Below are 13,738 nucleotides of genomic sequence, written 5' to 3'. Positions count from 1 at the left end.
GGGTCAGAAGCACAGTACTAAGGTTTATGAAGTACTGATTTTTGCATTTAACACTGAATTTGACCTTTCAGATCAGGCAAGAGAGCTTGAGTGTATGTTTTAGATACAGCAGTCCTGAAAGATTATCTTATTGGAGAACTCCAACAAAGACTCTAGCATTGTCATATTATGAAATTCAGTTTTACAACATATAACTAGATGCAGTGTACTTTCTTTGCTGGACTGGAAACAATTTGGAAACAAATTACAAAAGGTAACAATTTTCCATTTCTCTCTGCATCAGTTCACAGTTCTTAAGAGTGAAATATCCAGGGAGAAAAGACAAATTTGGTCGTTCAAACAAAAGAAGTTGGCAATTATAGACTCAGTGATTTCCCCGTTCGTTGATACCTGTATTTTAAATAATGACCATTCTAAGCAGGTATGAAAATAAGCTAATTTAAAAACACTGTCCTGACAGGTTGCTTATACCCTCAAACCTTCTCCAACCATTTTCAGTTTTAATAAAATTTTAACTCCAATTTCCTTACCCAGTGTCCCTGCTGCTGGTGACACTCGCCCATCTGCTGTTCGGACAAGGTGCGTGATCTTAGTTTTCCTTGCTTTCCTTTTCTGGCTGCCAACTAAAGGCTCATGCATCATTGCTGGCTCTGGAGTGTTTAGGGCAGATATAGAAATTTTATTCTTCCAGGGAGACTCACTGGAATTTCTGTCTTCTAATAGTATGGCTGGAAGAGAATAAAAACTCAACTTTAGATGTAGAATGATTCAGCCACTAGCTATGCTCATTTACCATTTTGCATCTATCTGCATAAAACCGTTCCTCACAGGTACTCAGAGCATAACCCATGGCAAGATATGATCTGAATGCCACAGATGTTTGCAGAGAAGTAACAGAATCCACCTTAAAGACAGACTGAAGGTTCAAGTTTCTAATATTTGCAAAGAAAACTGTGAGATCAGCAGTGCACTTGAGTGGGAGCAGGATATCACCCTGTATAAAACATTCTGCAACAGATGTCAGCAAGTGGCTAAAAGACAAAATATATTTAAGGAACAAGGGTCCTCATGTAAGCTTATCTTAGCTCACAGATGACTGACAAGCAGGATTCAGCAATTCCTGACTAAAACCCAGTCTTACCTCTTTAGTCACTCTATATCAACTCCTCTAAGAAAGGGAAATACTGCCTTTTACAAAATAACAAACCTTAAAAAACACCCCAAAGGCCTCAAATACAAAGGCAGAACTGGATCACAGCTGAAGACAAGCATGTTAAAAAAAGGAAGTAAGCATGGGATAGAATATCATGGCAGGAATACTGCCCATATAAAGTCAGAGAATGAGAAAGGAACAGTTTAAATCTTTCTCAGCAGCTCCAGTGTTGGTGTTCTGAAGTAGCCTCTTAGCCCGAATTGGAACACAAACCCAAATTTTTGCTTGACTAAGGAGTTTACTTTAATCTTGCTCACAAAGAAATTGGTCAGACAGCAATCACAAAACATATTTAAGCTTCCAAAGTCTGAGCTCAGTGCCTAGTAGTCAACTGTTTGCAATTTGCATTGATTCAATAAGCCATTCTGCTGATCCCACGGAGTATCACTAGTCCATAAAGGCAATCTGTGACATCTTTTTCCCTCCTGTGATAAAAGTGTTATGAAGCCTGCCCCATCTGTGATCACTGTCAGCTAGGGTTAGAAAAAGGCTACAGGTAGCAAATGGAATGCCCAAGTAATTTTTTAGAAGCCTGTCTAACCTGCTTTGAAATTTGGAACACTCATGATACCTGTACAAAGTTCCTGAGGTATTTTTTCCCAGTACACTGCCATCCTGAATGATTACACATTTTTTCCTAATGCCTGAATCTCATCTCCCCTGCTGCATTTTCAACTCATTATTTTCTTTACTACCTGTCAGGTTATACCCCATCTCTTTGCAACAGCCCTTGATATATTTTCCACAGCTGTTACTGTGTCTACAGTTAGCTTACTCTTCCCTCCAGTTTCTTTTAACCTTTCTCCCCTTTTTAAAGACTTGTTTAAGATCCATTTGTCACTTTTTGTGTGGTTTGACCAGCAAAAATTACACACACACACAGAACTGAAGCTGGAGTGCAAACAACTTCTCTTTCAGAAGGGCTAAGAACTGAACAATTCCAACCTCCTGCACTGAGACTGGTGATGTCACACAGGAGCCCCAGCCTCACAAACTGTGCAAAACAGACAAACAGTCTGCATGGCCTTTGCCTTCTTTCATGTTAGTCTGCTTTTCTGTTTATTGTTAGTTTTGTAGATTTAATTTCTATTCAAAGATATAGCTAATAAAACCTTTCTCATTGCTGGCTTCTTTAACTGTTCATTGTGTGAGGATGTGGACTAGATGAAAAGAATAGGTGTAACACATTTCATCTTGTTAGCAGTTGCCCTTTGCTATTCTGTTTGATTGGGAAGGACTTTTTAATGTTTTATAGTCTAAGAATACAATCAGATCTAGTACATACATGTAAAAACATTTGAAACTTTAATTTGTTTATGATCTTAATCCACCTATGTTCTCTTGTAAAATATTTTCAAACTTGTGTATGTTCTTTTTTCGGATAAAAAGCACAGTTTCAATTAGCATTTTGAAGTGCTTAGCTCTAGCTGCCAACCTTTCCAAAGCAGAACTTTGCTGTAAAACTGGTTTTCTGGTAAAGAGCACTCAAGAGAAAGCACAGGAAAAGATCCACCCTCTAACAGTCCAATTAAGTAGAAGTACCAATGACTGCAAATATGACTTTCAACTGGGCCAACAGTGAGATGTTCAGATAAGCCTTGTGCATCGAGACCAGGATCTTAATTGGAATGTATAATTAAATAGGCAGCTTTCTCTCCAGATTTCTTATGTGGGAATTCTTAAGCGTTGATTATATTTTAATGTAATGGTCTGGTTGTAGTCCAACACTATCTGTTAATTCTGATTTGCTCTAATTAGCACTTTGACACTGCTGTCTACTCCTAGCTTGATTGAGTTTATAATGCTTTTAATCTTAGTACTACAACTCACTTTTTTTTTTTACATCTAATAAAAAAATTAAGACATGATTTCAAACAATGAACAACAAGCGATTAAAAGAATCTTGATTTGGTTGGCATTTAATTAGATGTGTTGTATGTCAGGTCATCAGAAATTAACCTAACTGAGCACTACAGCTGAGGGTTCCCTTTCATATTTTTCTTTCTCATATTGTATGTGTCAAAAAAATAAAGAGAAAAAAAACCTTGAAAGGTAAAATAGGCAATTGGAAGACATAAGGAGTATATGATGTTGGCATGTTCGACAAAGAAACAGAAGGTGGTTGTAAAAACTCAGATGCAGTAAGTATATTCCCTCTCCATGTTTTTGTATTCTTCTATATTTCCTCTCCAAGATTTTTTTTAATCCTTGAAATGAGACTTGAAAGTTGTCTACTTTCCTTTTCTGCTCTAGCTCTAAAAGAGCTTTATCTCTTCAACATAACATTGCTGCCATGCAGTCTTGAAGAAGGAAGGAGTGAAGGTGAACAATGAGTATTTTGTGTGTGTGGGTGCAGGGTGAATGGAAGAGCATCTTTTTCTCTTCTCTAGCAGTCTTAGTGGACACTGGGCTTAGAAATCATTTCACTGACTTCTTTACAGTATATTATCCAAGTAGACATAAAACTAAACTTGGAAATCACACAAAGGCTTCACTCACAAGAATCTTTGCACTCACCTCTAGAGGAGAAAGGAGTCTATGTTTCAACAACTCTACATCTAAACTATGTGCTCCGGCACATCCTTCAAGGGGAACAGCATCCCACTGCTTCAAGTGAAAAAGGTATATCCACACAGATGCTCCAAATCAGGACCTGGTTTTGCTCTGCAGGAAGGATAGGGCTAGACAGGTTTGATTCCCTGTTGTTTTCTTTAATCTATCTGATGTCCATTCTGCTTCCACGCTGTCCTGCATTCAAGAGCTGTCCCATAAGGAGCTCAGCTAATTTTCAAGAGGATATAGTCTAGACATGAAATGAGATTCTGCAGTTACTGTGCAGTCCTGCCAACAGGTAGGTGCATGCTCAGCTCTCCATGACAGGCATGGGCAGAGCTACTGGGCTATTTTTGCAAGCAGAGCTGAGAACATGGCATGAAGGTGTGGGCCTTCAGGCATGCCTACACCCCAGTGGCAGAAATGACTCTGAGAGAGACATATCCAGAGGTCTGTGCTAGATGGTTTCCTCAGCTAGGTTTGTTAAAAGTTCAAATGGACAGTTTATCCTATTCTGCAGGCATGCAGAGTACATGTAGTTTTATTTCCCCCCTATCTTTGTGAACAAGAAAAATGAAGTCAATTGAACTGACTCAGCACACCACAGCTTTTCAGACCAAATGCCAACAAAACACAGACTTAAAAGAATTTCTTTAGTAATGACTGTTATGAGAGAGAGTTGCAGAAGTTTGATGACACTTAGAGGAGAACAAATGCTCTGTGGGTCTAAGCATGCTGGTATCAAGGAATAAAGGTGGTCTGTAATGATTTAATTGTCTTTATGAAGTTAAACAGTGAAAATCTAGCCAGGCAGAGCACAGCTTCAAGTCACCAGTGTCTATGGAACCACTTCACCAAGGAAGTGATGCCAAACAGACTGACCTGGCAGAGATTCCAACTCTTCTCACAACAGGACATTGCTACAATACTGCTTTGGGGCCAGGTAGCACACAGAGATGCAGCAAGGACTGGGGACTAACAAGCAGAGATACAAAGCAGCAGATGGTCAAACCAGGTGTAGGAGACAGCTGCCTGGGCGGGAAGCTCTGCTGCAGGAGCCTGTGTTGATCCAGCCCTCCTCCAGCCAGAGTGGTTGCCAAAGGCACAGAGCTACTGGCTCCCTCTGGGCTGCAAGCCCCACAGAACAGGGCTCTGATGTGTGTGGGAGAGCTGCTGTAGGAGCAGGCGCAGGGACAGGGCTGCTTCACGTGTGAGCTGGTGCTGAGACCAGTGTAAGTGTTCATCCTCTCTTCTCCCCTTCCTGTGCCAAGGCCAGTGTTAGAGCTGGCTGCTACACAGACCATGCAAGAGCCTCAGAACAGCTCACTAAGTGTACCTGCAAAGAGGCAATCACTGTGACTTGTTATTTTAAGTACTGCTTCCCATCAGAAAGCTTTGTTGGTATGGCAGAAAAATGAAACTCACAGATGAGCATCAACTTTCCCAAACAGGCATGGGTCCTGTGCTTCTGTCAGCCTTCCTAAGGAAGAGACGTGTCTCTTGACATATTCAATTGCATTACTGTGTGCTCTCTGTTGTGTTCCACTGCTGTTTAACTGGGCTGTACCCTGCTCTATGAACAGCTGCAAACTCTTAATATGGTGACGTGCACTGATGCTGCTGTGTACAATGTGGTCAAAATTCACTCAGATTTTCATACCAGAGACACACAGACACCACAATACAATCACATTTAATCTCCTTTACTGCACTTACTTTCCTTCACTCCTAACAGATGCACACAGGCACACACACTTTTCAAGACGAAAAAACATGAAGTCAACATGACCTCTGCTGACAGCAATCCTTCTAAATGTCTCCTCTGCAGCTATATAAACATTCTAGCTCCTTCTTTCTGCAAAATTAACTTAATAAAAACCAAAACTGCATATTATGTAGATTTGTGACTCACAAGTATAGATTAACCACAAAAAGGAATCAAAATTTTCATATATTGTTTAATTCACAAAATGCTTAAACAAATATCTGAATTGAAATGAAGATTCTGGGATTCCCATCTTGAATGCTGCAGCATATGGGACAGCTCAGCCACATGTTTTAGGGCCTCTTGCCTAGGAACTCCTGGATGGAGGATGAAGATCTGTAGGCAGCATATGAGGAAGAGGCTGTCCAGCACCTGCCGAGGCCATGCCCACACTGCACTTTGCTGATCAACACTTTGCTTTCAGTCACTGCAAGGTACACTTCAGAGTAGGCAAGACTCCAAATTTTTTCCCCTCTGTAATTCAGGGGAAAATGCAGTTCTCTATCAATATACATTATCGATATATCCATTGGCTTTCCTCTGATGATTACATGTGGGCTGTGTAAGGCTCCTAAGTTGCTCATTTCTTTGCTTTAGTCTTGGGAGGAGCTTAGCAAGCTGGTTCTGTCCCAGCAAATGCACAGACACACCTTTAATGCTTAGACACTATGACATTATTCACATGCCTAGCTTCCAAGGATATGCCTCTGTGTTGTGCTGGAACAAGGCCAGGGTACTCAACACGTGCCAGGGCTGAATCTTTGATCGTAGTGCACACTTCACTTTGTATCAAAACATGCTGGCTTCATTTAAACAAATGCAGGGTTTGACATTTTGTTTACCCATATTTTTATCTGCAGAATCTAAGGTAGCTGTATTTTTTACTCTTTACTTAATCATCTATTAAAAACTTTCTGTTTCTTTTCCCCCAGGAGAATTTAAACACCTATTTTTCTTAATAATTTGTCTACATGGTCTATTAATAATTCAGGAACAAAATCTGAGTAACGCTAAATCAAAACTATGCTAATGTATGATGCCTTTTTTACACCAACATGGAAGCAAGACAGTTATTTCTCATAAGAAACTCCCACAACATATTTGTTGTACAAATACAAGACAGAGCAAGTAGTTTAAAATTATTTGCACCATGGAATGCAGAAGAGCAGGCAGAATCTATGTGGGAAAATAGTGCATGTGCAACACAGATGACAGAAAACACACCACCAGGAAATGGCCAAGTCTTAGGAAAAGATATTAACCATGAAGGGAAAACTGTAGATGGGAAGGACAATTTTATTATCCTAGAGATGAACATGGGTGGGGAAGAAACCAGAAAAAATTCATGGAGTTAAGGAAGCAGGACCAGAGAGGTTTTTCTACACTACAGGAACAACACAGGAGAGAACACTACTGTGGAACAGCTAAGGAACAGCCTGGGCATGACTTAAATAGTGTTGGAACATGATGGCAAAAGAAAAACAGCCCAGCAAAGCAGGCTAAGCTGTAATCCTGTACATGCTGTACACTTGAAAATGCCCCTCAGAGTTGTAAGTTCATAATATGCAGGATTATGATACTGTAACAGGAAGAAGACTTTAGAGAGCTAACAGTGGATAGCAGGCAGAAAAGGTCCAGAACATAACTTTAAAAACTGCAGAAGGTATTTTCAACGTGAAGCAAACATAAAGCTGGTTAAGATTTCTACAGAGGCAGGGTTGGAGTTTGGTATTTCTGAGATCTGGTGCAGAAACAAGCATTTACATCCTGACCAGGCTCTTACACCAGCTTGACCAGCTGCAGCCTGCAAAGTTCCAGACAGCAAGAAATCATAGGAATAGGAGACAGGGACATGCACAAATGTTCTGAAAAAATAATATGGTCACTGATACAGAAGGATGCAGGTAAGAGCAACCTAAGCACTACAGAGCTGTGAGCTGCAGAAGATAAAAGTTTTCAGGGCCAACAACTGCCCTTGCTTTGTCAGCTCTGCTGCATGGCATCTGGAGCAGGGAAACTGTAATTAAAGGGAGATGCCCAGTAAAAACAAAACAGCATCATACTGGAGCAAGGTGATATCAACTGGAGCCTGGAGGCAATGGAATCATAGCAGACAGAGACAATAAGGAACCAGTGATCAAAGACTAGAGAGCTGAGGTGTCTCTGTCTAGAAGCATTTCCCCAAGACTGAATTGAGAAAGAAGGCAGCCAAAAACCTTAATTAAGGAATGCACCAGTACCTGTGTCCGGAACATTAAGCTTCTTTCTGTGCTTAAATTTGCTGACAATTTTGTGGAATAAGTTCTTTTTCTGAGACTGGAATGAACCTACAGACAACATTAATAATACATACTTTTAATTAGAAGCTTGAAAAAGAGTACAACAGTCACAGTATGTACTGTACAACCTCCCCTTCTGATAACACAAGGGGAAGCAGGGAAAGTTTGACAGGGAAGCACAAAGCCTGACCTTCTGCCCGAAGGGACTCTGGAGGCTTTCAGCAAGCTGTAGCTCAACCCACCACCTCCCAGTGTTTAAGTGCACACAATGCATTTTGGGGAATGAAGCCCTTAGGAAAGCTTAGCCATACAATAAAACAGGGGTTTTCTTGCTTGTTTAAAGATATGCTCTCTTTTGCATGTATACTGGGCTTGGCTGGCAAGGTGTAAACTTATCAGTGCTGGAAACACAACATAAGGTTTAGTTACTCCTGAGCACTGAGATCTCTCTCATGGCACTCCAGCAAGTAGGCTGAGGGTGTTCAAGAGGTTGGGAGGGGACATAGCTGGGACAGCTGACTCACACTGGTCCAGAGGCAGTTCACACCATACTCAGCCCAGAAGTGTGGGGAAAGGTTTTTTTGAAGTTGTCCATTGCTCAGGCACTGGCTGCACATCAGTTTGTTAGCGGTGAGTGCTGGCTTTTGCATTACTTGTTTCCTCCCTCCAACTTACGATACTGCTTTCCTCTTGACCCAGGAAGTATTTTTCCTTGTTTTTGCCCTTTGTATACTCTTCCACATCCCACTGTGGGAGTGAGAAAAAGGATGGGAACCTGCTTACCAGCCAGGACCAACCCACCACAGGATACAAGAGCTATCACTGCCCTTCTGGTGACCAGAAATGAGATATACTAAATGCAAAAGTAAAAGCTCCCAGAGGAGGAAGGTGAAGTTATGTCCAGCTCATGGTATCATTCCTACTTTGCCAGCAGAGTCTTTACTAGGAGCAGACAGTAGACATCTTTTGTAACATTGGACCACAAAACATGCCACTATCAGAGGTCATCAAGAAGTTACCCTTTGCCTCATTAGGGGAGCAATCAGTAATATAACAGCAACACAGGCATGAAAGATGCATAATCTCCACAATGCAAAGCCAATTTTAGGGAGTTTACAGAAACAAAACTTCAAAATCTTATTTCCAATGACACAGTGGACAAGCAAGTCTTCAGGCTAGTTCATAACAGACCAGTACAAACACAAATGAAATGCTGTGTATGTGACAAGATGATTTATAGCCTAACAAGCATCTCTCTCTAGCTCACCTGGAACAGGATTCTACCCACCACAAATACTGGCCTTTTCCATTCCTCCTCATCCTTAAAAGGATCCAGACACACACACTGGCTACTGGGACACAACTGCAACCATACAGGAATGTGCAATCAGGGTAAGTCTACATTATACATCTGCAATTTGCCATCTCAGTCTCCACATGCAAGGAAAGAAAGAGTAAGTGTGTAGCACATGGAAGAAGTATTTAGTCTTACAAAGTGAAAGCTATTCACAGACACTAGGCTGCCTGATCAATACTGAAAATTACTGAGAGAAAGCTAAAATCCAGCCAGAGGCAGGCACAGAAACTTTAACATCTTGCACATGTTGGCTTTGTGGCTCACTGCTACTTCTTTTTTTAATACGGAAGAAATCAAAACTTTGGAGAAAGATTAATAAACTTCCAAAAATGAAGTCAAAGAACAAACCAAATAAAGTCCAAGCAGGAGATCATCTTAGGCAACATCAACTTGAATCTGAACAGCTTCACTAGAACCTGTATAGAAAATACCAGAAAGTACAATAGAAGAGGCAATATTCACGCAAACTTACTGCTGCAAATTTTACAGCTTCCTGAGTATCACTGAGGACTAGTCTAGTGTTAGTGCAACAAAAATGTAAAACAAGGAATCAAAAAGCTCAGAGAGCTTGGGCAAAAGCCTAAGTGAAAGAACGAAGCTTTCCTTGATATCAAACTCAAATACTTCATCCACATCAACAGAAACAAGTCTTCTCACCAGTTCCACAAGAAGACAGAGATACATAACTATGTGACTCTTGTGACATTTTTATTATTATTTTTTAGTTAGCCGATTAGTGATTTTTGCAGATGCTTGGAAGAAGCAACATGTCACATATCACCCGTGTTTCCATTTCTATGGCTCAACCTGCACCATACAAACCATTTCAATCACTATCACAGACAGTCAAGCCAGTGTCAGCAACTCTAAGCAGAATAACCAAGATGAAAAACTAAGAAAAAGATGACAAGCATTGCACAGAGGGGGAAACTTGTGTTTGGCATCTCTTTATTCCCCACTGAAGGCATCTTTGTCATCTGCCTGTACTTGCAAAATGCCGCTTTCCCCTATGGAAAATCCAAGGACATTAGTAGGGCTGATAGAAAAGCTGCCTTTCAGTAAGGAAACTTCCTATTTCCTTCCCTTTTAGTTGTTACTCCTGTGAGACCTTGGAAGAGAAGAAGCACTAATAGCTAAATAAGTCAAGAGTTCATACTTGGACTTGACAATGTAACTTCTGACTCCACGAGAAACTTCATCCACACTCTCAGCCTTAACAGATTCACCATGCAGGAGTTGACAGGATGCCTGGCTGGGCTACACCTGTTTCATGGAGACAACAGGCAAGTATTCCAAGACTTTGAACAAATGCCAGCTGTGAACATTCAATCCAGAGAAAATCCATGACTGAAAAAACTAACCTAAAAGTCTTGCTGTGAGGCAATGGATCCTAGATATGATTTCCTATAGAAAGCTGAAAAAAATCTTTTAATAGTAGTTTACTTGACATTGTTATACAGCCATCTACTTATCTTGCTCTGTTGGGAATAGTCTACACAGCTATTCCTCTCCCTAGCACTTCAGCAATTGCCACAGGATTTAATCCCTTGTCCATTGTGCTCACTGAGGGCAGTAGGGATTTCTCCTGGGAATACTTGCTGTGGCCAGTGGCAGCTGCTCAGGGAAGCAGCAAACAAGAAAATGAACCATAATTGCGTTTCCTCCAAATTTCTGGGCATAGGCCTCCTTTGCTCTCACAAAGTTCCCTATTTTTATTAAAGGATCTGATCAAATAGAGGACGTTTCAACAAGATCCTAACAAAATCAGGACAAACAGTCTGTGCATTTCTGCATCTCTCAGAGGAAGGCACTGTATTTTTAGGTCATAATCCTTGGAACGTTACAGCATGAAATCTCCAAGCATCTGAATGCTTTGAACCGAGCCAAAAAAACCCCAGAGCTAAGACCAAGAGGAATGCCACAAAGCAGCATCCGTTTTAAGCTGATGCTTTATTTCCAGTCCTAGAGGCCACAGACAAAAATAAAATAAAATGTAGACAATCTCCTCCCCAAATAAAAGCACACTGCGCATTCCCCTCTTTGCCTTCCCAAAATGAAAGCTTTAATGCAGTGCTTGGTGTATAAGTGAGCATTGAGTACAAAGCAGAAATAATGACTCTGCCTGTTGCTCACTTTTGCATACAAGCAGATTAGTGACTCACTGCAGACAGCTGACTTCTGTGTGGTGGGATGTTTTGGCACATATGCCATTGGAAAGAAGAAAAAGGAAACAGTCACAGCTCCAGTAAATGTCGGAGAAGGCCATCTGCAAAGATTCAGTATAGCTGTATTCTTCAGCCATTTTGTGACATCATTATTTTATATCCACATTCCCAGTTCAAAACACCTGATGTGGATTTTGACAAAGCTTTATGGCTTGTTCACTCCTGCTCCCAATGAAAAAAGATCCGCAATCCTTTCAGTGGGAGCAGAATTAAGACAATTTGGAAACTCTGGGGGAAAAAAATGCCTCTCGTTTAAGAAAAGTTCAGATTTTCCTTCATACATGTGGATGTGAAACAGCTTTTATATTACAGGCTTCTTCAGGTGTTTTTATGTGAGAGAACTGGCTGAAGTGTAGACTGGACATGATGAGCACAACAGAAGAAGTCAGTGGACAGTGCACTACTGATTTTCCACTTCAGAGCAGGAAAACATCCTGACAAACCTGGCTGTGTGGATAGGTAGCAGATCAAGCCAGTTGTACGAATAGGATAATGACATTTGGCAGAAAATCAATCCAGCACCATTTACTCCAAAATAAAACCTATTAAAGCATACAGTTATAGTTGGAGGTGGGCTGCAGAGAAACACCACAAACCCAAAAAACAAAAGCATTTCTCTATTTTTATTCACCCAGCATTTTGGGGAAGGTTTAGAGTGCAGCACTCCAACATATTTTCTAAATTTGTATGTTTAGTAGACACTGTAGACTTTAAAAATAAAATAGTTATCTGTGCTGAGTGAAAACGAGTGGACAGTTTATAATTCTGCACATGCTCATTCAAAAAAATCAGCACATTTCAAGGAGTGCGTATTTAACATAACCCTACTGATTTTTATCTGTTATTTGGAAACACCCAGAGGCCCCAAACACTTGTAGACACTATTTGTTCTGGACTACTCTTCTAATTACCTGACAGAGACACACCCAAGGAAAAGCCACACGAAGAAACAACTCCACACAACACAGTAATGCAGAGCAGTGCGAAGTTAAGGTCTCCCACATCCCAACACAGTCACACCCATAGGACCATATTGACCCTTCATGGTTCATGCTCATTGCATAAAAATAAAATGTTACTTTTGTTTAACTCTAATGGTGCAATAAAGCAAGACAATTAAAAAAAAACAACCATAACCACACCAAACCAAGCTCTATTATTTTGCATGATATGTCAGTTTAATTTCTGGCAGTACTTGCAGTAGCCTAGCACACAGACCTGCTTGCGCTATACTTTTGGAGGCCAGGGTTCTCTAAAAGTCTTTATATTCATCACACTTCACCAGACAACAGCACAATATGGCTCAATAGCCTATCAGTATGTAACAAATTAAACTGAGGATTCAGCTTAATAAATGTTTGACTCAACTTTGACAAAGGAACAAACCTTACTAAGCTAGTAAGCTCACTTGTATGCACTTGAAGTTAGATCATTTCAAATCCCCAACTCTCATCTTAGTTTTACACATCCTAAGAAAATAAAACACATTTAAAATTTATCTACTGCCATGAGATATTTACTTTTTAGCAATCCTTCTTTTCCAGAAGAAAAATGGTTGGAAAGTTTTTCAAGTACCTCTTGAGAGCTAACTGAACCCTGCTCTTCAGGGAGTTGGAATGACTGCCACAGAACTGTCAGCTTGCCCAACAGAAGTGTGTGAATTCAACATTTACTGGAATTAAGAGCAGGTATCACTAGCTCTGTCTGGATTCAGTTTGGTTAGCTGTTCACTACTGTTCAGAAAGAGCAGTGTTACTATCCGATATTCCTGCCCTGGGGCTGCTTGTTGCAACCCCACAGCTCAGTTGGTGGAAAAGTTCATGTGACTGTTTACCATCTGCTCAGTGCAAAGTCAGCTGGCTTAATTTAAAGAGCCCTTATTGTCAGCCAGAGGCAAATGCTCCATGACTGTCTCTGCAGGGCTGTGCCAATGCTACTCATATCAGGCTTGTAACCAGCCTGCAGTTATGTTTTTGACCTTCCCTTGAGACAAGGCCGAATATATTCCAAAGCTCTTTAAGTGATGCTAACAAAGATAAAAACTCTCCTGTATGAGCCTACCCAAAAGCAGAATGAACTTCTGGGCTACCTGGCTTGAGGCAGAATTTTAGCCCACAATTCCCTAACACGGGGCCTGCAGAATTTTTAAACATACAGACACTTGAACAGGTAAATACTGTAGTGAGAAATCCAGAGAGCTGCTACTACAACTTCAATTGCAAGATCACTGTAGTTATGAGATTTTCTTCCCAACAGATGTTGCTTAATTACCAGTGGGTTATCATACTGTAAAGCAATTCATTCACGCTCATTTAAGAAGTTCTGTCAAATACATACCATAAAACA

General features: G+C 40.6%; 1 protein-coding gene across 13 annotated transcripts in view; it reads right to left on the bottom strand.

The window, feature by feature from the left end:
- Positions 1-13,738, bottom strand: part of BBX (BBX high mobility group box domain containing) — a 151,244-nt gene that overhangs the window by 21,189 nt on the left and 116,317 nt on the right. For 11 of the 13 annotated variants that reach the window (XM_015630713.2, XM_015630722.1, XM_033517891.1 and 8 more), the window contains 2 exons: positions 7,772-7,858; positions 531-728 (listed from right to left, as the gene is read on the bottom strand). In XM_015630713.2, the coding sequence (XP_015486199.1) occupies positions 531-728; positions 7,772-7,858 (285 nt within the window). The remainder of the gene's footprint in view (positions 1-530; positions 729-7,771; positions 7,859-13,738) is intronic. The other 2 variants (XM_033517868.1, XM_015630740.2) reach the window with 1 other exon arrangement.

The sequence above is a fragment of the Parus major genome, chromosome 1 (genome assembly GCF_001522545.3).
Source record: "Parus major isolate Abel chromosome 1, Parus_major1.1, whole genome shotgun sequence".
Taxonomy (NCBI): domain Eukaryota; kingdom Metazoa; phylum Chordata; class Aves; order Passeriformes; family Paridae; genus Parus; species Parus major.
This window is presented reverse-complemented; position numbering and strand designations above follow the sequence as displayed.